At 34.2% G+C, this 25,476-nt stretch overlaps 2 protein-coding genes across 2 annotated transcripts in view; one reads left to right on the forward strand and one right to left on the reverse strand.

The window, feature by feature from the left end:
- Positions 1-1,530: 1,530 nt before the first annotated feature.
- The window catches only part of MS3_00008339 (uncharacterized protein), a gene marked incomplete at its 5' end in the record, with an annotated part of 58,081 nt that continues 34,135 nt past the window's right edge, over positions 1,531-25,476 (forward strand). Inside the window, 2 exons of the mRNA XM_035732361.2 lie at positions 1,531-1,576; positions 24,648-24,936. Of these exons, the coding sequence (XP_035587569.1) occupies positions 1,531-1,576; positions 24,648-24,936 (335 nt within the window). The remainder of the gene's footprint in view (positions 1,577-24,647; positions 24,937-25,476) is intronic.
- MS3_00008340 (uncharacterized protein) lies at positions 4,849-22,881 on the reverse strand (the record flags this gene model as incomplete). Its single annotated transcript, XM_012944698.2, has 4 exons — positions 21,058-22,881; positions 9,624-9,795; positions 6,367-6,881; positions 4,849-5,475 (listed from the first exon to the last, which is right to left on the reverse strand). The coding sequence occupies exons 1-4, from the start codon at positions 22,324-22,326 to the stop codon at positions 4,849-4,851; spliced, it is 2,583 nt and encodes an 860-aa protein (XP_012800152.2). The 5' UTR covers positions 22,327-22,881.

Genomic DNA, 25,476 nt, shown 5'->3' on the forward strand with positions numbered 1-25,476 from the left:
TCAAAACAGATAAGTCTCCAAGTAACTGCTAAACTGATTACGACGGCCGAAAATGAGCATTTGGACTTGGCGTGCCGTATGTTTATAAATGCATAGACCCATTTACCAATGCAATGTTGAGAACTTAAATAATTCCTTTTGTTACAAATTTATAGTAGCCCAAAGCGCTTGAATTTATTAACAAGGCTTATGACAGAGCTTCATATAAGGGAGTTGTGTAAACTCATTAAGCGGATGTTTAGCTTATTTCTTGGGATGTATTTCGAAATTTACACTTAAAAGCTACTGCACCCCGCATCCCTTGGACTACACCGAAATGTCCAAGAAACTCTCCAGCACTATGGGGAGAAACTAATGCTTCACTATTGATAGAGGACGACTATGGTAAAGTTTAGGTAATGTTAAACTACTTTAGCAATGTATATACCGTGGAAACACCCTTCCCGTCAGTCCCCCACCCACAAACTGGACAACGTGACCATCAAACAACTCGATTCCTTTGATCCATAGATTGGGCGAATCCACAAGACCCGACGAGCTGCATCTCAAGTTACTAGAACTAGCTAACTTCGTTGCTAATTAAGTATCTCGACGACAACCAGATTCTTTCGAAAATGCAGCATAGCTTTAGAATAGGTTATTCCCGTCTCACTAAATTATTAGTGGTTCGTGAAAGCTGGTGCGCTCTTAAAGACCAAAAGCTACCTATAGACGTAGCCCACATTGAGTTTGGCAAAGCTTCAGACAAAGTTCCTCACAACCGGCTGTTATATAGGTTAAGAAATGTCGAGGTTGGGCGCCAACGAAGAGTACGGGTGAACACCGAGTTGTTTATATGGAAAACTGTGCCTAGCGGAGGGCTTCATGATACAGTTTTGGGGTCCATGTTATTCGTCTGGCATGCAAAGGACATTTCTCGTCTCCCATCATCATCGGTCTTGCCATATGCTGACAATGCCAAGATATAGAGAGCGACGAGATGTAAAGCTTCGAAATTCAAAATGACCAGGAGAAACTATCTGAATGGTCACAAACCTGGCAAGTGCCGATAAATACTTCTAAGTGCATTGTGATGCACATTGGTCATTAAGGCAAAGATACATACATCATGAATAACACTGAGCTACCTGTTGTTTAGATAGACAAGAACTTATGAGTCATCGTTAGTCAAGACTAAAAATTATTACACACTACTGTGCAACAGCCGCCAAAGGTTTTAGAATTCTATGGTCAATACGTAGAGCCTTTAGTCATGTCGACACTAAAACTTTTTTGACTTTGGATACAGTATTCGTGAATCCTAAACTTTAGTTCCGCATACAAGCGGTTTGCCCCTGTTTAAAAAAAGACATTGAGCTTTCGGAAAATGTTAAGCGAACAGCAACTAATCTAGATCAACTGAGAGACCGTAATTGCCAGGACTAACATAGGCCATCAAACCTCATATCCTTTTAAACTAAAACTGAAACTTCTATGAACACTTGAAACTATTGGACCACCCAACCTTGTGGTAAGGGGCTATATACGAAGATGACGGTACCAGCAGAAAATGTGAGGGATGTACTATCTGTTAGAGGTAAGTTCTAGAGGTTATTCTACCTGCCATTAACAATCAGATGAAGACAGTTGGTATTTCAAGTTATATTTTGATGTTGTACTGTTGAGACATTTGCTTATTGCTTGATGCTATGTCTCTTATTTAAAAGTGACGTTTCAGTTCAGTTATAATTTGTTTTGACCTTAAGACTGTCTGTCGGTATGAAATCCACTTTTCACTAATAAGAATTTGTTTTTCACACCAAACTCCAAATACAATGGGATATTTTGAGTAGTGAAATTTTCATCTTCTGAAGTTTTTTTCGGAGAATATGATTTACTGACGAAGCAATGAGATTTAAGATAGCAGATCTTGGATGTCGGCGCACAGTTCATTCACTCATTTGATTAAATACCGTTTTCTAACATGTCGGTTCGTGATGAAAACATTAAATTTAGTCCTTATCCTTATTCCTTACACGAATATATAACCCTCATATAACCGTAGTAGGTAAGAGAGAATTTCAATACCATTTTACCGTTGCTCAAAGGTCATCCATGAATTATAGTCATAAACTCTTCCAATACTGCATGACAATATGTTGATAAATATGTACAGTATGCTTCTTAAGGATCTGTTTAGGCAACCAATAAGTTAAGGATTATATAGGTGTCATCAAGAAGTCAGTTTCCCGATCACTGCCAATCATTTATAATATAGGATCTGACATGAAGTGTATTTCTCAGAGATGCCATGCCACATCAGAATAGTAAAATTGAATCAATAACGTGAGTAGCAAAACTTTGAGCAGTAACAATGAGTGAGAAAGTTTACATATTGAAGAACACGATTCAAAAAGAAGAAATGAGTTAAAAGAAGGAATAAATACATTTCCACCATGGCTAGTTCTGGGTCTTAGTAGTCAGTGCTACCGTCCATTGAACGCGGTTATCTTACGGATTTTAACCATCTAGTCTGTAACTACCAACTCAACTCAAGTTAACGATCTTATAGACTAGTTCCATGTTTTCAATTGAGTGTACTGTCTTTTTCAATTGATGCTATATCTTTGGTTTGCTTTGTTGGCTATTACGACAAACCAACGTAGCAGGAGTGTATATAACATGTCCATACTCTGATTAAAGCATAAATAGGTCATTTACTAATTGGATAACTAAATACGTAGTTTTCAGCTTTATTTTCTTTTGTGATACTATCCGACTGCCTAAACCATAATATTTGGAATGAAGTCCTATCCTGAGGCTCGACTGTTAGAATATAAGAGCTTTAACCATCAGTTCAATGCTACATTTTATTTGAAAGACAGATGGACGTCTTGGCTCATAGGTGGCTTGGGTTCGCGAAATCAAAAGAGGGTTTTTGTATCCGTACTGAAATTTCGTAAGCCACCTGCTCGCCAGTTCTGATAAGACTTCTGAGTTAGTTGAAGTGGTGGATAAATTCAGCTTTTGTACTGTTTTAAAAATGTGACCATAGCTATTACGTTTACAGTAGTTGCAATTGCTCGTTTTGCATTTTGATTCAGCTAGATTGAGTGAAACACCCTTTTTGTGATTTTCCATGCCATACAGATTGGTTGGAAATCTTCTAAACCAAAAGCATTAAGTTTAAGGCCAGAGAGTGGAGTTGTACTGCCAAATGCCAGATTGCGGTGGCATTCAAGTGTTTCCTACATGCAACTAAAATCTCTTTCCATCTCGAAAAGCCTGAATAAATAGTTCATCCTTCCTTACTTGTTTTCACCTAAGCGTTAAGGTAAACAATCCTGGTTCACGTTTGATTTTCTGGCTACTCAGTAGCTACTCATCGTGATCTTTTATATGTAAATATAGAATAAAGTTTAAAGATAGTCGACTAAATGGAACTTTAAGAACTTGGAAGAGTAGGGTTATAAACGATTGTGTGTCCATAATTTCTGCCTACACCTGTGACATCTCGTACCCGGATAGCATTTACAACTCACTAATTTTTGTCGTGAAAACGTTTGTATTTTCGTTTAGTATGCGTTTGTGTTAGATCGCGCAATCCAATGTCGAGTTCAAATTCATAACGGTGCTTACTCACTAGTTTCACCACTGAGAGACATTGGTAATTAAGTGCATGTAGTCCTCATGTGGCTTACATCTTTCGTGATTGTAATTCGTAGTTGTACAACTAAACACTGTGATGCTAGTGGACCCTAATTTAGTTGTTTTTAGGCACCTTGCGTGCTTCTCGATTAACATATTTCCTCAGAAAGCAAGCTGTATTTTAGTATATGCGTTGATTTTTGTCGTTTGTTAACCTTTCATAGTTGCTAAAACTTTTAAGATAAGTGGTTGTCGGGAATGTCTAGTTTGAATGTATGTGAAGTAAAGGAAAATTTAATCTTTGTTGATAAAAATCCCATTATAAGGATTCTCACTGGTGGCACTAACGTCAGTGAATATGTCATCAGCACTCATTTTCAATTCACGTATATTATTTTCGGTCTTGATATGATGGATTTTCACGTTTTAAATGTTCACTACGCCAGTATGCAATGCTGCATCGTGAGTCTGGTTAGACTTCGGTTAATGCGCTTCATAGAAATGGGCTGATTATCCTCCTATCTGTTCATTATCATAGTCTCTTATACATTTCTAGAGTACCGTATAAAAATTATCAGATTCAAATAAACGAATATGCGTTTCAAATTACTATCATATACTGGAAATTCTGAATCTCGTCAGTGTTAAATTCGTGCTCACGCACACCCAACCTAAGAAATATCAATGTCTTGCTAATTTAGGTTATCTAAATCACTTATTAAACAGCAAAAATATCTTGTAATATGTAATAGTCAGATAAACTTAAAACAGAATAAGTGTTTTTATATATATATATATATATATATATATATATATATATATTTTTTGACTAAAAAATGTTTCATCAAAAAGAAAATACATGAGAAACTACATCATAATCATTCTACTTTTTTGTTTCATTAACTAAGTAATAGTGCTATGTTCATTGTTGTTGTTGTTCCCATTGTTGTCTTTCTGTTTGCTTCAACTAATTGTAATTTATGATATGCGCTGCAGGTTTGTATACAGTGATGATACACTGGTATCAGCAGGATGATGATAATGTCTTGGAAGATTTTTAGTTGACTGTATACTAACATGTTTCGACTCCTTTTCAATGTCAATTGGTGGTAGATACTTGTCACTAGATGATGGTTTTTCTGTTGAACTTATATTACTACTATGATGGACGAGCATTCGAGAATTATTAGTACCCTTTTTGGTTATTTATATTAGAGTCTGTTAGTGTTCTGTAGAATGACTCCTTTCCTCCTGTTGTTGTTTTCTGAAACCTGTAGAATCTGTAAGCCGATTGATTCTTTTATCACGTAGCTGTTGTGCTATGAATTCCGATGATCTCTTTTTGTTATCATCCAGCAGTGAGTTACTATTGTTGTTAGCAAATGAATCTAAATTTAATTCACCGTCTTCTGATTTAAGTTGTCCACTGTACAAATGCTTAAATTTGTGCTGTCTTGCATTCTCTTCATCATTTTCACAATCTAATTCAATTGTATTCAATGTAAGGATGTTGAAATGATGATTCTTTGAATTAGCTAATGTTGTAACAGTACTTGGATGCGTTTTCACCATAGTTTCATTGGTTACCATTGCTTTTGGTACTGGTGACTGTTCCACACAAGAATTATCATTACTAATTGTCTTTTCTGACTGGATAATTGAATTTCCGTCGTTTTTAGATAAATTTCTAGTTGCAATAGCTGGTGTCACTGCAATCGCTGCTGCAGCTACAGCAGCAACAGATGCAGCACCGAATTCATGTTGTTTTCCGCCTATCAGAGTAGCCATACAGTTTCTCTCTTCTTCACGTTGCTTTCTTCGATTTTGTACGTAACTTTTTAACCATTTCTACGTTTAAAAAATAGGATAAGAGAAAAAGCAAATAGTTTGTTGAGAATCTTGGGTTCAAAAAATAAGTCTTAATGATACATGTTATCTCAAATAATGTGGATGCCTTTATCCCCTTTGAAATTCTAGAATAGTAGCATTTTATTCTTTAGAGTTTTTCAGTCCAGTATCTCTAACTGTATGAAAGTTTATGGGAAGTGTCATATAAAACTGTAACAATGAATAGTTTGCATAATATATCATAGACGCTTTTCTGGTTGACTCAGAATCATGTATAATTTGAAATCTGGTTCAATGGCAGGTGTTTTGTAACTCTATTTCCTACCTAAAATAAAAGCGACAAACGCATCATATGTCTGATAATCATTAACTCTGCCATGTTTTTCACCTTTATTCCTGCATAACTTCACATTGCTATCATATACGCCACATTTATTAATATACATTGAGTACACCAGGTTTTGGTTTTAAACAGTCTGAATAAATAAGCAGATTATCAACGGTGAGATAAAATAATCTCATTGGACATTCAACTTTCGAAAATCTGTGTCCAGGTCTAACTCAAAACATTCAGCTCGCAATTTAATGCCTTATCTGATAACTGTATCACTCTTGATATGGACAAAATCCTCTAATCGTAATTTATCATTGGAGTTTTGGTAACCCATATCAGGGTTAGTCGTTAGTGATTAAACTATCACGACTTTTTTCACAACAAAACGAAGCTGATGTTAAGTACCCCCATTCAGTTTCCATAGTTGCTCCAATGGTGTCGATCTATGATAAAACTAGCTTCAAAATAAACAACCTTTACAACTACCTCCCCTCTAGTAAAATAACCATAATAACCACTCTAATTCATCTAATGATAAAACTCTAAATAAAACTTACTTCTACTATTGTAACTACTGCATGATAAGCTAATGGAATAGGTGTAAATAAAACTGTCCACAAAGCTGCTACAGCTGCTAAATCACCTTCTGGTGCATGTACACATGTTCTTAGCAAAGGTATACACAAAAGACCATTAAACACCGAAGCTGCCGTAGATAATGTTCGAGATCTTGCACAACCTTGATTAGTTATTAATCCTATAAGCCAACCAATTGCAAATCCGCATATATTAAGCGATAATAAGGCAAAAATTAAATTTTGAGTAACTTCATTAAAAGCATAATGATTAATATATACACCTAAAGTCACAAGCAGTATTCCAGATAATAAAAGTAGTGGTCTGGTTATCCATGTTAGAATTGCACGTGCTAAACTTGGTTGACATCCTCTCATTAAAGTTCCTAGAATTTGTGCTGAAGCTATAAACATTAACCAACCAAATGTTTTCCCAATATTAATTGGACGATTAAACCAATACCAACCAACTGTTATAGCCCAAAGTGGCATAACCACTAAAAGAGAAAATGTAAAAGAAAGAGAATATTATTCATTGAATAATCATGAAATAAGAAATATAGATTTATTGACTACATATGTACAAAACTTGATTTGTTAAGAAAAAGTTGAAATTGAAGACTTAGTAAAGTTGCTTCCAGAAAAGTTTTTCATTAGGAAAGAAAAGGAGTTAAAAGTTAGATAATCAGGACTAAAGAATATTAAGGACCATTTCTTCTTGAAACTCTGTTTTCTATTATTTAGGATGTATATATTTGAGTTCGTTTTGCTTATTGTACGTTTTATAGAGTTTCAATGAGTTTATCCAGTATCCAATGTCGATTATTTGGTATAAATCACTTCCTTATGTCTTTCCTATCATGTTCGTATTGTTATATAAAATATAATGTTTTTTTAGGTTGATGAAATACCTACAGATACCTTTATATTCACTAACCTTGTACTCTAAAGGTTGGATTTAATTTTTTTGAAAACGTACTTCTGCATACTTTGTCTACTTTTAAGTAGTATAAAGTGTAATAGAATAAAATTTGTAAGTTGCTCAAGTTATTATTATTGAAAATTGCATCATGAACCAGAGGTGACACAAACCTTTTTTTATCAATTATCTGCATAGACGGCGATAGTATGTCATATGGGTCACACTAAAGATTCCAAAATATTCCTTATTAATATATCGGGATGGGTCACTTCCTAATGTAACGAACAGTTTATTGTACGTTAACTAAGTCACTTTATTAATGGGATAAATAAAGTACACACGGTTCTCCACTAGGGAATTATAATCGAATATCGCTTGAATTGCGTCAATCTGTAGTTTGCACTCTAGATTCCCGTTTGTTAGATGGTACTAGGACACTGACTGATGTGAAAACTCTGGTCCACAAAGTTGACCCTAGAAAATAAACTTTTTGTTCTCACAATTTTTCAGATTGTGGAACGTATCCTCTTTCAAAAAAAGTCATAAGCTGAAATAAGTTTACCACCTACCAAAATAACGTTTCGCAATGTAGAATAACATCAGTTACAATGATTCCACTTTGTCCGTTATTCTTTTTCTGATATCTCAAAAAATAATCCATACTGTCTTGTGTTCATTATTGTTTACAGGAGGTACTTTTACAACTTGATGTTCGGCACATCGAATAAGTGTTCATCGGTATGAAATAACTTCAGTTGTGAGACTACTACAAGGGTTATACTCATATATCTTAATATTATAATGTTTTTCAATAATAATAATAGTTGTATTAATAATAATTTAACTTTTACTAAGTAAATGTTTGCGTATTTGATTTGAATTCACGCCCTTGTGATGAGGGATAGTGTTACTATCTGTCTGCTCAATATGAATTTGGTCAAACATAATTTCCATTGACAAGATCTATTGACATCTAGTGATTTAACCATTAAGCTAAAACTTCTGTTATGGTTAATTCTATAGATTATACATTTAGGACACTCACTATTAATCTCTGTTGTATAATATCTATATGTATTGTCTGAAATTGCCGTTCATTATTTATCCGAATTATATTCGTTCTGTAGGAAAATGAAATAACTTACGTATTTATATTTATTTTATCTAATAAGGATTGACAAATCACTGTGTATAGTTTAATCAATTCAGTCAGTCAGTCAGCTACAACGCAGGACCAGGCAAATATATGAATCGGTCCAAGTTGCCACACCTCATTAACACAACAAAATGAACACTGGATTCATAGAAGTAGTTAATTCAGTGGTGGTAATATATAAAATGAAGATTGCATATAAGGATATAGTTCAGGAAGAAAGAATTAGTTTCTAGAAAGAAAGATATGAAGCGATTTTAATCTCATAGTTTAAAAGAAGACAGAGAGTGTATACACCTACGCCATTGTGATCGATTCTGAGCCATGTCACCAACAGTCTCCAACCATTGGTTACGATAGTCGCGCGGACCCCAACCAACTAGTCTACATCTACTAACATGGCTCAGACTATAAGTTAGTGACTTCAAGCACTGACGCCACGTTTCGGTTTGGCCGCCCCTAACTTTCTTCCAACCATCTCCAACACCGGTTAGCATTGCACGTCGTGGTAATCAGTGTTCAGGCATGCGTAACACCTCTAACAGCACTCAAGTTTAATTAATTAGCTTTGGTTGATGTTAAATTAACTTTTATAATAATCATGGTAGTGTATTCATGACTTGGTGTTTACTAATATCTCTTTAAAACATTTATTTCACATTTCGAAAATGTTTGATTTGAGAAAAGATTGTAAAATGTGAAATTTTAGTTCATCCCTAAACTGGCGTCGATGTCAATAATATTGATTGATTTATATATTTATTACTAAGGGTTTGGATTATCCTGTCAATATACAGGATTGAATTATGATCAGTTTTTGTTGTTATTTATAGATCTTGTGCGTGTTGCCTGGAAATAGTCATTTTATTACAGGTTATTTAAAATGAATGGAATGTAGGATCTGTGTTTATTCTGAATTGGGACTAGTCAGATGGATGTACCTACATTCTAGTGTTGATATTCACATTGGAATTCGAACCTAGTACCTCATGATTTAAACGCCAATGTGTTGTCAAGTGATTTTCTGAATATAGATAGAAAGTAACCTGATCGACGGGTATGATGTTTCTGTCAATATTAATAATGATTCTACTGGCATTCACAATCCATTTATTCAAAATAGAATTACTTATTTGAAGAGATCGAACAACTATATACACTTACCTAAATCAGTGATACTTGCAATTAGAGATAATGCAGCTGACAGTTGTCTATCCCCATGACTTAAATAAGTCATCAAATAAGCCAATCCACCAGCAGGTACTGTTGAACAAATAAATAAACCAAATGCTTGATCGATGTCTAGAACGAAAACCAATCCAAGACCTAGAGCCATCTGAAATATGAAAGAAACAAAGAGAAACGAGACTTTATTATTAATTACTTTGTATATTTATGCAGCTGCACGAAAGACTTCGTACCCAAACTATTTCATTAAATACAGTCCAACTAATGTTTATCTCAACTAATCAATAAAAATAAATTTCACTCGTTAAGCACAGCCTTGTGTACTCAGTTTTAAGCCACGCTTTTCCTACGGGACATAGTGATACTAACTGTTTACACTAAAATGAATGAAACGAGCTTCAAGTCGTCAATCCAGTTTTCGCAAGTTATGGCATAAGTTTATGAATTCATCGACTGTTGGCCTGAGCATTGTTAATGAATGGTGCCAAATTGGTCTGTGTTCTCTCGATAATCACGACCAGTGGTCAGAGACGATGAATAATATAACTCAAAATGTGTCACAATGGAATAGGTACATTTATTCTTTATCCTTATTCTCGTTATTAAACTTCACTGTTCCATATCTTTTATGTCGCTAATTCATTCCTGTTATAACGGAAAAAATAGTTTTGAACTTTTTATAATTTATATTCTTATTGTATAACTACTGAGTAATTGAATAACTATGTCCATATTTTTCATTTAACCCACTAACTTTTATTTTCTGTCTATCATTCCTATTTGATTACTATTCGATTATCGACAACTTATCTCATTCACAGACACTTTCAGATTGTTGATATATAATTGTGATTTCTCATTTTATGAGGCAATGCGACCCAGCATGTTTGTACATAAACCCACGTATGTTTGGAATACAATGATGATAGAAGCTGAGTTATGACTTCTCTGTTAGATCCAAGTCAGAAGACAGAGAAAGGTTTATAGATAGTGAGTCATTACGAGTTCAGTTTGCGTCTGTTCAAAGTTAAATGTGTGGGTCAGAAGTGTAATCGGTCAAGTCTAGGATGCTAGACTATAAACCGAATAGAGAAAATTATAGTCGGAAATCTGACTAGTGAATTCAATACGTGATATCAATTAACCTGCTCAATGCATAATAATTGCTTCTGTTAAAAAAGTTCTTTACCGTCAGTTGTTTACTATCAATGATACTACCATGATTTTAAATTATTTGCTGTTCACTTTATCAAATACATCAAACCTTTTCACAATTGATTGATCACTAGGTGGTGATCAATGTCATGTATGTCAATTCCTTCTTAGTGCAGATCAAATGCTATCGACTAATTTGCAATGTGGCCACTAGTCTAAGTGACTCGACATTGTGTGCACTATGTTGAGATTAGATGGTGGTTGGAGGTAGTCAACAGGAAACCCTGGACCCGGGTTTCATGCTATTTGGTACTCGTCAGCAAGGTGTACCTGTAATTAATTTAGTTATTATGTTGCCTGCTGTTTTTTTTTTTAAAAAATTTCCGGCTGATCATCTATTTATAAATAGAATGCCTGATAATATTCAATCTGTTAGCTAGTTATTTTAACTTTTCTCTCTCTCTAAAATATGTTCAAATAAAGTAAGTTTTTAATAAAAGTAATAAATTAAGTTAAATCAAACTTTTAGTCAATTTATTTTATTATTGATATTATGAACCAATCAATGTTAGACCATCATTAAAAACTTGGAAGCACTGGGCCCCCGAATGCCCTGGTATGGCCGAGAGTGAGGTGGGCCCGCCCTCCCTCTCGAAATGCTCTTACACGGCCACGTGTATACAGTCTCTGCCAGGGAAGTCCTACTCACTGCCTCCTCGTGGCGGGGGTGTTGTTTACAAAAATGAGAGTACGAAAAGCGAATGTCTGGCACTTTAACCGGATCCCAAACCAATGGTGCACATGGGCTCCAGTATCCTGCGGGAAAAAATGGCGTATGAACCAATCGTTGGTTACCGGCTACTATGGGACTGCACCTCCTCACGATGCTCCACTGCCTTGTAGGTCAGACCTTAAGGTCGAAGGCCCGGGGTGTGGCTCCCTAAGAAAACCACCTGCTTCGTTTTGGCCACCTGGGCAGTATCACAGCCCACACACGCAAATATGGTGTGGCGCATATATATTTGGTGCCCCCTTGTACCAGTATTTATGTGTTGAAATAAAATAAAATAAAATAAATGGAAGCACTGGATAGTCGTCTCGTCCTAGTATTGGACTGCTCAGCAGTGCGTATCCACGGCCCCGCCTCGCGGGACTCGAACCCAGGACCTATCAGCCTCGCGCGCGAGCGCTTCACCACTAGACCACTAGATCCAGTGCTTCCAGGTTTTCCATGATGGTCTAGCTTCAATTGACTCATGATCTCAACTATTGAAATTACTACAATCTCCATAAAACCCCTTCTGATAATAAAAAAATTATTATTTAAGATAAAATTATCTTCATGAAAGATTGAAAAAAATCAATTCTCTTCTATCAATAGGTTTTTGAGATTGATAAATTCTTGCTGGTGAGAGTTTCTTGTGCTCACTATGAAGTCAAGCTACAACTCAGGGTCTTAAGTGTATATAATGTATATATATAGCCATAACATATGACTTAGTACAAATGTGTACCAGTAACGGCGTATCGATCGATCTAAGCTTTTCGTCTTTCCTATATTATTGCATACTTCAATTTTTATTTCTTTATCTTTCTAAACCAATTGTATACTGATCATCATATACAGGGTTTAATAGAAAAAAAAGGCTAAAATGAATATGAGTGAAAGATGATCTATGTAAAGTAGAATGAAAGCGATCAAATTAAACTGTAAGGTAACTAACGGAAATTGTTAACTTTTTTTATTATTCACTCTTCTCTAAGACATTTTAAGATACATAAATCTAACTAAGTTTTCACTCTCTAATTAATAAATAAACACACATACAAGTAATAAGTGAATTTCTTTAAACCAACTATTCATATGTTGTTGCTACCTTGTGTGTTTTTGATTTTTTTTTTCTTCCTCTTTTGTTTAAAAAATGAATATTACCTGTTTTGAGTACCTCTTGTATTTTTCATACAAAGAGTGAATAAGCTGGCTTTTTTTCTCTCATTTAAATGTTGAATTACTAAGGTAACACTTTGGTTCATAGAAAGCAATGCTGAGGTTAGGTGTTGGATATTAGGGCAAATATGATAAAAGGGTTGATGAGATAGTGAATCTTCATCAACTAACATGGTTAGGACACGTACTATGTTTGGCTAACTGCCACTTAACTTTATATCAAGTCTTTGTTAATGTAGAAGTAATTCTGAAGAAGGCTGGGAGCCGTCAAATGAAAATGTAGTATTAGTTTATAATGTCATTAACTGTTGGCCTAAGCCTTGATTGTTAATGAAGTATACTTAGTTGGGGTGCTAAGAATAATCAAAATCTGGTTGTGAAATGGCTCAAAATCGGTCACAGTAGCGCTGATGTATTCCTTCTTTAAATTCTTAATGTTCATAGTTTTTTCCTCGCACTCATCCTTTCATGTTCTCCTATGTTTATTCATTCTTTTTACCATTCATACTACTACTATTTCTGCACCATTGCTGTTCATCGTGTTAGGTTTATCTTGGCGTGGTGATACAGTGTGGAATCGTATACTGATTCATACTTATACCAGGTTCTACGTTGATTAAGATTGACTGACTTCGGTTGACATATTGAACATTAGCGTCATATTTTATGAAGAAGCTTAATGTTTTTCTCAATGAAATGAAGTGAAAAATATGACTTATTTACCAAAGAAAGATGTATATATTCGGTTTTAAATCGCAGTGTGTGTATGTGTGTCAGGGGAGGTCTTACGATGTTAACTCGTTTTTCAAGTCGATATAGGCGGAGTGCAATTTGAACCTATTATCTAATGATTGAAAACTAGATGATATATTTTCTAAGCTCCCATTCCATTTTTTATTGAAAAAAATGTCTTTCTATCTCATTAGTGTAGACAGTGCACTCTTAGCTGCTGTTGTAAATTATCTATGGTTTAGTATAAGGAATCGCATAATAGTCACATAGTTTAGTCAAATTTCCATGGTTTTAGTTCCGTTTTTTTTAAAAAAATGTATTCGTCAAATAATTAAGATTACCCAACAGGTTGTAGTAGATATTAGACGACAGTTATATTATAGAGTAGTTATCAGGACTGAAATTTATTTTAAAAAAATAACTGTCATTGCTGAGACTACTAGTTCGTCGTGGCTATTATCACTTTCTCAAGAAAAAAAAGTTCATGTGACTATTAAGTGACTTCAACAATTCATGCATATAGAATCAATATGAGGAATTTGTAATGAATGTAGAATTTTCACATTTTCTAATTACAAACTGATCTTAGATAGACCACCATTAAAAACTTGGAAGCATTGAAAAGCCGTTTCGTCCTAGTATGGGATACCTCAGAACAGTGCGTATTCACAACCTCGCATCCAGGAATCGGACACAAGATCGTCGTCGTTGGGTATTGGCTCAGCTCCCGACCGAAGCTGCTACCTTGACGCGGTGGTCGGGCTTGCCTATCGTGATGACCCAACCGAGCTATATTGGCTGGAACATATGTTCCTGTAGGTTCTACCATGTCAGGCAGGTCGATTGGAGAACGGTAAGACTAAAAGTAGCAACTCAAGGTCTGAGGGCGAAGTCGTACTGCTGACTGTAGAGGGGTGTGACAGCAGTAAGGTGTTTCCCTCGGACAACCAGCATCTGCAGCGATGCTGCCTTCCCACAAGGAGGGGTGGGGTTAGAAAAGGTCGACCGTGAAAACGTCACACCTCACCTTACCTCACGGATTTCCGTCTCCAGCAGTAAGGCATTTTGAAGAACGGAGCTAACACGTTAAAAACCTTCCACGAAAAGGCCGTGCGCGACCGGCCTCAAGCAGTTGTCCCTTGGGCACTTCGGTCACGTTCCCAGGTCGTTAAGACCAACACTAATCCAATTTCCTTTTCAGGTTCCTCAAGAGATACCCTTCCATGGTGTGGGCAGCCGGGAAGTGATATCAGCCCTCATACCCGTAACAGCACACGAGAACAAGTTGGTCACATTCAATTGGCTCAGCGATCTGGAGGTTAAGTGTTCTCACGACAGACAGAAGATCTAGGGTTTGACTTCGCGATGTGGGTCGTGGGTATAAACCTTTGATGACTCCTATACTATGAAGGAACGTTCATACAATGTTGCTATATCTTTAATTATGGTCTAACTAAAATCAGTTCGTCATTTAGACTGAGAATATGTAAATAATGTTAGAAGTTGATTTCCATCATGAATTAATGTTGACTAAACAACCACTAATCACCATAGGGCATTAAACAGTTGCTTTTCTACATCTTAGTTTAAGACCATACTAAGAAGATGAAATCCAAGACCTTGACAGTTTCTCATACAGCATAATGATTCTATAGACTAATCGCTTCAATATCGATATGGTCGAATTTCACCAATCAAATGGCTTCTCACAAAATATTTAATCCTCAAAGCTACTGATTAGCAAACACATGAATAATATCAATATGGAGGATTTGTGTTAATTGTTCAATTTGAGGTTTGTTAGAAAAACTAGCAAATTATATTGCGGTAGTACTCATGGTAACCGATCTACGATGAAAAGCAAGATGAATGTTTTATCTTTTTTGAAACTTGTCAACTTATTTTTAATGCATATCAGAGTTTATTCGTATTCCTATTGAGATAAACCTATCGGACCAAAACCGTTAATAAATTAGTGAATAACTTTAGTCATTTCTAGTACCCACAGTAAGTTTGATCTGTGAGAATGACATTTTATTTGTTTCCGAAACAGTAGATCACTATGTCAAAAGTAGGCTGAATATATTCGGTTTTTTTAAAAAAAGCAACAATTAACTGCAAGTTTTTATATTGATAAATACTATCCCATAAATATTGGTTATTTTGAATCGTTAGCGTTAAATGTTATGGGTTTTTTGCGGTGTTACCTTCTCTCAGTTTCGCTGTGATGCTTTCGTTTTCTTTCTATACACCATCGTCATCACCAGTACATGCTTTAAAAAAGAAGTAAGCTATTAAGATTTTTCTACAGTTAATGAAGAACTTATTCTGTCGACATGTAATTTGACTGATTGTTGTCTATAGTTGGTACTATTAGTATGTCCATATATTTTTTGTTGACTGCCTTCTTCCTTGATCTGATCATTGACTTAGTTTAGAAAGTTAATGAAAGTCCCACAATTAAAGCCATTTATTTTAGATTACACACTATTTGAAATCTTCTTTCTTAGTTCCTTATCTTCTCCATCATTTTAAAGTTACAAGTGATAGGTTTAGATGAAATACTGCGAAACACTAAAAGTCACTGTGATATATATATTCCTAAAAGTAAAATTATCTGCCTTGACCAAATGAAGCTTTATCCAACTGCATTTTTAACTGAACTATATTTGTTTGTCAAATACCATTCTAGTTCAGATGTAAGGTGGTTGAAGGCAGTCTATAAATAACCCTGCTTAACTTAGGTTTCGTGTAATTTGGCACATGTTAGCAAGGTGTACCTGCTGTCTTGAAAAAAAAACTGATGGTTTCTGGTGGACTCGATCCTGTCGTACCCAACTTTATAATCGACTACATCCAACTATTACCACCTTACATCTCAACAGAGCGTTTGTGATTTCAAGTCCCTTAAACTGATGACCACATAGCGACTGGACTAGCACTAAGAAGGAATCGATATGTCATGACATTAATCACTACTCAGTAACTAATTGTCAACTGTTCTAATTCATTTATTTGTCGATTTCAGTATTCATCCCTCATTTATTTCTACGTAATATTTTCATTTCATTTCTGTTTTGTATCTGTTGATGACTGACATAAGCCTTTGTTTCAATAAAAGGCTATTTGAATCACCTCTGAATGGTAAGATGATGTAGACAGGCTTTTTTTCTACCAAGACTACAGTAGGTCTCACTGTACTATGGACTTTCCATCTATTTATAAATTTCAGAGGATAGTCATTTTCTATTAATGTTTTATTTATCAACTTAACATCATCATCAATGGCGTGGTTTGATAAGGTGCCTATTCAACAGGCTTGATCGTATTTGTACAAATGACGTCATTGATGATGATGTTAAGTTACTAAATAAAACAATGATGGATAATGGCTATCCTCTGAAGTTCATAATTAGATGGAAAGTTCATAGTACTGTTGGGGACGATAGATCCCCAAAACTCATATTTTGTAATTTCATCTTATCGGTTAACTTATCGATTAAATGTGCAAATATGTCAATTGATGAACTTATCGATTAACTGTTTAAATACCACCAATTGACGAACTTATTGATTAATGTTTAAAGAGATTTCCATTTCAATATCGATTATAAATATTTGTATAAATACGCTTGGTTTGTGTGCCTGATTGACCTGGTATCTGCTGGTTACCTGTAGAATACACTTTCTACGCCTTACCAAGACTTCTTGATCGCGTTAGCTGAGTCGGGGACAACGAACCAGAATAGTCTATCGAGATTCTGAATCCCTTGATCCGATCGATAAATCACTGCCCTCTAATCGGTGGCCCTTTGAATTATAACAAGTACAGTGAGACGTACTGTAGCCTTGGTAGAGAAAAAGTCTGTCTACATCACCTTCAGTCAGTCAGTCAGTAACAACGTAGAACTTCGTACGTACGTACATCAGTTCGAGTTGCCACACCACATTAGCACAGAGATGCCGTGGTCGATTCAAATCCCGTAGTGGTAGAGGTAGTGAGAGTAGTATAAGCAGTAATCGGGAAGATTAGGCTACATCACCTTACCATTTAGAGGTGATTCAAATAGTCTTTTGTATTTGTTTAAGTAACCCCCTCCCTCCACACTAACATATATATTCATAATTTCATTTATTTCTAACTTGATTACTGTACTATTTAGAAAATAAATGAAAGTTAACTTACCTTTTTGTCTATATAGTACAATATTAAAAGTTCATTTATATGTGTTATCTGTCAAATCTGTCACTTTTTTTGTTTGTTTTTCAACCGAGTTTCTGTCAAGACTTCAATTTTTATTTCTTTCCTTCCTTTCTTATTGATTAGTTAAATTATTTCTATCTATGTGTAGTATACATGTTTTTGTGCATATACAATATGGATACAAATTTTTGTTGTTGTTGTTGTTGTTGTTATCGCAACAAAATCCTATAAAATTTAACTAATCAAATAATTAGGATACGAACTAGCCACTTTGCAGTTTTATGATATAAGGCGAATTATACATATCTAAAATTGGGCGATGAGGAAGACCTGTCTTGTGAACTTTAGGTAAACCATATAGTCGCGGTGTGTATATCAGGAGTAAGAATACCTTTATTTTTTAATTCCTTCAATGAGTTAGTCAGCAATTTTTCTGCCTTCATATTTAAGTCCTTAACGTCGTTGAGTTTCTGAAATTTCGTCGGATCATTCAAAATCAAGTTCATTTTATTAATGTAATCAGCTTCGTTCATAAAAACTAGCCCCCCTCCTTTGTCCGGCTTGCTTATGATAATAATTTTTGATCGTCTATTCATATGGTTATTTTACATTTTATAACAAATAATTTATTATCAGAATGGGTTTTGTGGAGATTTCTAGATATTTCACAGGTTGAAATCATGAGTCAATTGAAGCTAGACCACCATGGAAAACCTGGAAGCACTGGACGGCCGTTTCGTCCTAGTATGGGAATCCTCAGCATTGGTCTAGCTTCAATTGACTCATGATTTCAACCTGTAAAATAATTTATTGATTCATTATGAAGATTAATGTATAGAATAGAATGAATGTCTTGAATTTACAATCTCTGAAATTGTAGGTTTAAGTATCTTTTTTTTTTATCTTTTAACATTGAATATTTACTTCAAATCAACTCCATGTTCAGATGAACTATATAAATGATGGGGATAAGTAGTTTATATAATCAACTTTAAAACATTGTATTGTAGTTTTATTAACCCTCAATTTGAACACCGATTACCACGACGTGCATCAGTGCTTGAAGTCACTAACTTCTAGTCTGAGCCATGTTGGTAGATGCAGACTACTTGGTTGGGGTCCGCATGATTATCGTAACCAATGGTTGGAGACTGTTGGTGACATGGCTCAGAATCGATCACAATGCCGTAGGTGTATACACTCTCTGTCTTCCCTTAAACTCAGAGATTAAAATCGCTTCATATCTTTCTTTCTACGAACTAATTCTTTCTTCCTGAACTATATCCTTATATGCAATCTTCCTCCTATATATTACCACCTTTAATCTAACCACTCCTATGAATCCGGCGTTCATCTTGCTGTGCTAATGAGATATGGCAACTTGGACCGATTCATATATGTGCCTGGTCCTACGATGTAGCTGACTGACTGAAAAACCTCAATCTATTGATTCTAGTTCAACGTGACTCAATAATAATTCTACTTAATTTTCGATAATAAAATGCATGGCATCATGATGAGCATATTACTTGTATAATTAGTGACGATTAAATTAGGTTAAGTTAAAATGAACGAAAGAATACTTCTAGTATTTATCAACACCTCACCATTATTGGATCATTAAATGTGTAGATAAAGTATCATGACTGAATACTAAATCAGTACATTACCGGTAACGTTTATTTTCTAGTTAGTTTAAATGTTTTTCATGTTAATTTTGAGCTTTTTTCTTTCATTCTTGATCTATTAACAAGTTTAATAACTGGAAGTTGTATGTTTCTTTTGTTCATGTTGGGATAAGTACTGACTGGATTGAATGGTGATATAGAATTGAGGCGGAATAATTCTTCAGTTTATGTTCTCGAATTTGTTTTTTTTGTGATTAATTTGTTAAGTAAATTTAACTTAACGATTATCCTTCATAATAGAAGATACATATCGGATTAATTCTTCATTACAGTATTTCTTTTATATTTCTAGTAAAAATGTAGTAGTTTATAACGAAATAAGTACTTAAAATTACTATCAGAAGGGTTCTTTTGGAGATTTTAGTAATTTCAATAGTTGAAATCACCGTTGGATGCCGGCTCAGTAGTCTAATGTTTAAGCGCTCGGGTGCGAGACCGATAGGTCCTGGGTTTGAATCTCGTGGGGGGCGGGATCATGGATGTGCACTGTTGAGGAGTCCTATACTAAGACGAAACGGCCATCCAGTGCTTCCAGGTTTTCCATGGTGGTCTAGCTTCAATTGACTCATGATTTCAACTTAAAATTACACCCATTTTTTATGATTTCAAGCAGTTGAAACGTTAATGGACAAAAAGTTGTACCCTGTTTACTGATAATTGTCTACCGGTTATGTTGGTAAACTCATCCTTTTTTTACGAAATCTTAAGTCATATCTGTCATTCTAATAGCCAGAATAACGAACTATTTACTAATAATGCTTTAACTGAATATATATTGAAAAACTCTAATGGGATTTTGAATAGTAATAAGTGAAAAGGAGTGCATTTTAGTACAGAATAAAATCTGCTATTCAGTAAACTTATTTGGATCTGGAAGCTTTGTAGCTTAAAGGGGACGCAACTTCAGGATATGATGAATTAAATTTGATGGTTACAGTTGACGGTTGATAGATTTTAGGAGCCACTATGGAACACCATTTGTTTACACTTAGTGACTGAAAATATAGTTTAATTAGACATTTTGTTTATTTTTGAAGGGTATCAAGAAATACGATTAAATATATCTGGACATCCATAAAATACACAGTGTAACTCAATAACGAAATAAAATTTTATGTTCTCTGCTTTGAGTTATACATTTTTTGTCAGGCTTATTGATACTATCCAGCTTCTTAGACTGAAGTAAGTGAATTGGAGTTCCAACTTACAGCTGATGCATTTGGCTTTTCTGGGGGATCACCCCCTCAGCCATTCACCTAGAGGTCTTATCTATAAGGCAATGCAGCATTGTTAAGAGATACTGTTCTATGTTACCTGGTAACGTCATCCGTTCCCACCGCTTTGAAACCAAAGTTATTTAACTCCCTTGGGTGAACCATCTGTATACATAAACACGATTTTGTCGCCGAAATTCTACTTTTTGTGCTCTGAATTTTGTAAAAAAAACACGACGTGTGAATGCAGCTAGTGAAAATTTTGAGAGTAAGAGCGAACTTTCTCTACTCTCGATTGTACTAGTTTAATTTGGAAACGTATATAGAAGTGGTCCCCGAACCACATCAGTAGGGGAAAAAAGCCAGTAACTCAATGTATGTTATCCTTACTTTGCTAGCTAAAAATGTTTACTATCAAATATAACTTATATGATTCATTCACACACACACATAGATTAGCACCACCTACCATTGGTATTATAATCAGTTGACAAAATAAACCGGTCAATATAGCTTTTGGTTCATGTAATTGTTCTCTAATCATAATTGGATCATTACAACAACCGACAGATAATGCAAGCATAAAAGCAATTATTACTGAACTCCAATCAGATACAATATAAAATTTCTGTGGTCTTAATAATACTGTTAACCATAGATAATTTTTCCATACACCATGACTTTTATCATCCTGTATTAAACTATTATTGTTACTATTCAACTCTTCTATTAATTTGTTATAATAATTCATTTGTTGTTTTGGTACATAAATTTTTGCTTCAGTAATTTTAATTTGTGTTTGATCTTGTATTGTAACAGTATATCCTTTATTATTATTTAATTGATATAATGTTTCTTCTTGTAATTGTATTTGATGTTGTCTCATACTTTCTGGACTAGTGATTGTTGTTGTCACTGTTGTTGTTGTTGTTGATGTCGCTGTTGTTGAATGATTCTGTGGATGATAATGTTCATCAATGATATTTAATGAATCAGTTAATTTTGTCAATGATTCAATATGTTTTCTTGATGTACTATTTAACCAAATTAATGAAGTAGTAATTTGACTATGACCTAAATTCTCTGCATGTATATAAAATCCATTAGTTGTATTACATTTTACCTCTAAATATAAAGTAATACATAGAGAATTGTTATGATTATTATAAGTAGTACTATCAGTAGTATTTTCACAATGATATAAATGAATATTAGAATGTATTCTTTTAGAAAGTGATAAAGCAATCACATAACCATTGGAAGATGTAATTTTATACAATAAAGTTGTTGCTGTCTTATTATTATTATTATCATCTATTGACGATTGATTAATCCCTGCTGTTTGACTGATAGATTGAGCTAATTGTGTTTTAATAATCTGTTTCCATTGTTCAGTATATTTACAACAACATGTACATGTTAATTCAATCCATTGATATGCACCTACACTTAATATCGGTGATTGAGAAGAATGTTTAAATATAGTATCTTCTTTATGTTGAATATCTGGTTTCAAACCTAAATCAATATGATAATCCACTGTACAATTAAGTGGTCTAAATAGATCTGATGATGTGGTGGTGGTAGTGGTGTTCATAATTGGTTGTTGTTGTTGTTGTTGATGATGATGATGATGATGATGTAATGATGTATTACAATTTGAAATAATACAATAATGGAATATAATCATATAGAAAAAAGACGAATTAACTTTCATTGAATTAATCACCATGATCATTACAATATAAACTTTGTTATTGAATAAATTATGTTAAAATATTAAAGTATCACAAGTAATGGGATCATAAGTAATGTGAATACTTTGCAAGTGAAGTGAATATTCTACTTTATAGTTGATATATACATATAATACTGCATATATATATATATATATATATATATATATATATATATATATATATATATATATATATGTTGGATTTCCTGTACTCTAGAGAAATAGGTTTGAAGAGGGATAGATTAGACAATACATATCCAATAATCATAATAATAGTAGTATATTTCCCATGGTTTTGTATGGTTATCTGTTAATCAATATTTACAGTTTAATACTTGGGATATTAACCCTAACTCTTATTACATTCTATGTAGATAAATGATTGTGTACATTATCAACAATTTATATATAGATATAGATAGATATGTTTATTTTAATATGTAAAATTTGTAAGTTCCATTCGAACAAGTAGAATCATCGGTATGTTTTACTATCATGGAAACATGTTGTTCTTTTAGAAGTATGAATGAAATAAAATTCATTTATAAATGAGTTGTGAAATGTTGACACTAGTTGTAGAGTGGAATTTCCCAATCAAATATTAAATTTGTTTGATAGTATTCCTTCCGTAATCACTGTAGTGATCCATCATCATATGCATCATATTCCAATATCAGCCAATCAGCTTGTTATTTGCATTTTTGTGTACCCTTCAAAAAATATATTTGATAGGTTCATCATTGTATGTCCAACTGGACAATGGTAGATAATTTTGTTTGTTGTTGAGGGAAATATCAAGAATACAGACACACATATATACCTATACCTATCCATACTTATTTATGCACAATTTTGATCATGTTTTTAAAATGGTCATAATGATCCCATCGATCTAGAATGCATATGTTCTTGGAAAAGTGATGACTATAGTTAGTGTGAATCTGCTAAGTTTTTTTTGTAGCAACGTTTAGTCTTACTCAAATAGTGAATAAGTAATCAAAAGCGGTGTTACTTAGTGAAGTAACATTTGTGCTTGATAAAATAGCATTTTGTTGATGATGTATCCAAATTCAGGATGAAACTCCTTGTTTGTTATCAAGATACCATTAAAATCAAAGTGTCTATGTACATTTCTTAAATATAAACTAAGGTCTTGGGTTTGAGTCCCAGTAGGAAGTCGTGAACACACTGCTGAAGTGTCCAATAATGGGGCAAAACGACTGTTTAGTGCTTTCAGGCTTTCATTGGTTGTCTAACTCAGATTGATTCATGATTTCGGTAAACTTTAATATTCTCGACAACCCCATACTGACAATACAAACTAATGTTCGGTGTGTTTGATGTGCTTGATCTGCGCCATTCAATAATAAACTGTAGTCGGCGCTTCGTGTTGCCTTCCGGATTTATACATCGTTGGGATTTATTTAATAACGGTTATCAGGGTGATTGATATACGAAGCCCAAGGAATTATCTCAAAGCCAAGGTACTACAGACTAACTGGTCAATAATTGTGATTAAAATAGTTTTAAATTCACGATGAAAGCTATACTCATATCTAAATAATGTATATTCTAATCAGTGGTAAGGACCGGTAGTCACGGCTTAGGTTGATCGATAGAATTCAGTTGGAAACTACTGAGTAATCAGTTAATGCATTTATTAACTTTCAGTCTTATGCAGATCACATGTATGAGGTAATCAATTTTTATCAACTGAAGTTTCAAGGATATTACTGCATATGGCCAATCACCATGTAAGTCGATGGGCGATGTTTCCTGATATAGAAGTAAGTTGGAAGAAAGCTAGAGTTCGGCCAAATCAAAACACGGCGTTAGTCATTATCCGTTAAACTGAACCATGCGGACAAGTGCAAAATACCTGGTTAGAGTTCATGCAATAGTCGTAACCAGTGATTAGTGACTTTGGATAACATGGCTCAGGAGTGGTTGGAATTGTGTATTCACTCTTTGACTATACTTTGATCCTAAGCCTGTAAATTATTTTATAGCTTTTTCTATTTCACGGACTCATTGTCTCGAATTACATGATTTATGCTTAACATTTTCTAGTACCACTATAACTTACTATTTCTACTATTTCGGGGTTCGCATTTACGATTTTTTTCACTGTACTAATACAGTATGGCAACTTGAACCAATCCACATATATGCCCGGTTCTACGTTATGAATGACTAGTTGATTGACTATGTCTTATTCATTATTATTAAATAAATTTTATAACATGTTTTGCTGTATCAGATTACTTATCGTTGTGAAATTCACTTAAAATATAACCCCTGATTGGTATTTCTTCTTGTAGTAATGCGACTTAATCGTCCAACATTTGTTATACAACGTTGTGAACCAACTGAACTTTATCTGGATGATATAGCAGGGTGTTTAACAGCAGCTGACGCAGGTATTCGTGGAGACCTTGATGGTATTGCGTTAAATCTTTTATCTTCTGGTAATATACCTCCCTCTTCAAATTCTCATGAATCTCCTAACTATGATCATATATTAAATAATGACAGTAAAGATAATTATAATTATATACAACCAAAAGTTGGTGGATATAGTGAACTGCTAAGTTTAACTCATTCGTTTGGGTAAGTATAGAATTTCAAGAGATAAACTAACAATACTTTTCAAAATTTGCAATACTAAGCGACTATCCATTAAGATTAAGAAAATTATTACTTTTTATTATTTTCGAAATTATTAGTTTAAGGGTCAACATTTCCAGTTGAAACTTTAGGAAATTCTCATAGTTTATACATTTACTACAAATGACTGTAAAAGTTGTATAAAATTGCGTGACGTTGAATACCTTCTCTTCCATTTTGAATCCCTCATAGCACAGCACACTGATAACCGCTTGCAAATACACTGCTACAAACACACATCTCTTGTTCTCAGTTGCCTGTTGTTACGATAACTGAACTCGAAAATATTTGTTATCTGTATTTATCTACGTGTGCATATTTTGCTGCCTGAGGACGAATTCCTCAAGATATGAATAAGGCTTCTACTTGTGCGAACCAGACTCTTAAATTATTAGCTCCTTATGCTGGGAATCTGAATTCAAGTATAGTATTAACTGCGCTTAAAATGGGGTCAGACCAGTTGGGTAACGAAGTAGGAGCGTT

Source organism: Schistosoma haematobium, chromosome 6 (assembly GCF_000699445.3).
Source record: "Schistosoma haematobium chromosome 6, whole genome shotgun sequence".
NCBI classification, from domain to species: domain Eukaryota; kingdom Metazoa; phylum Platyhelminthes; class Trematoda; order Strigeidida; family Schistosomatidae; genus Schistosoma; species Schistosoma haematobium.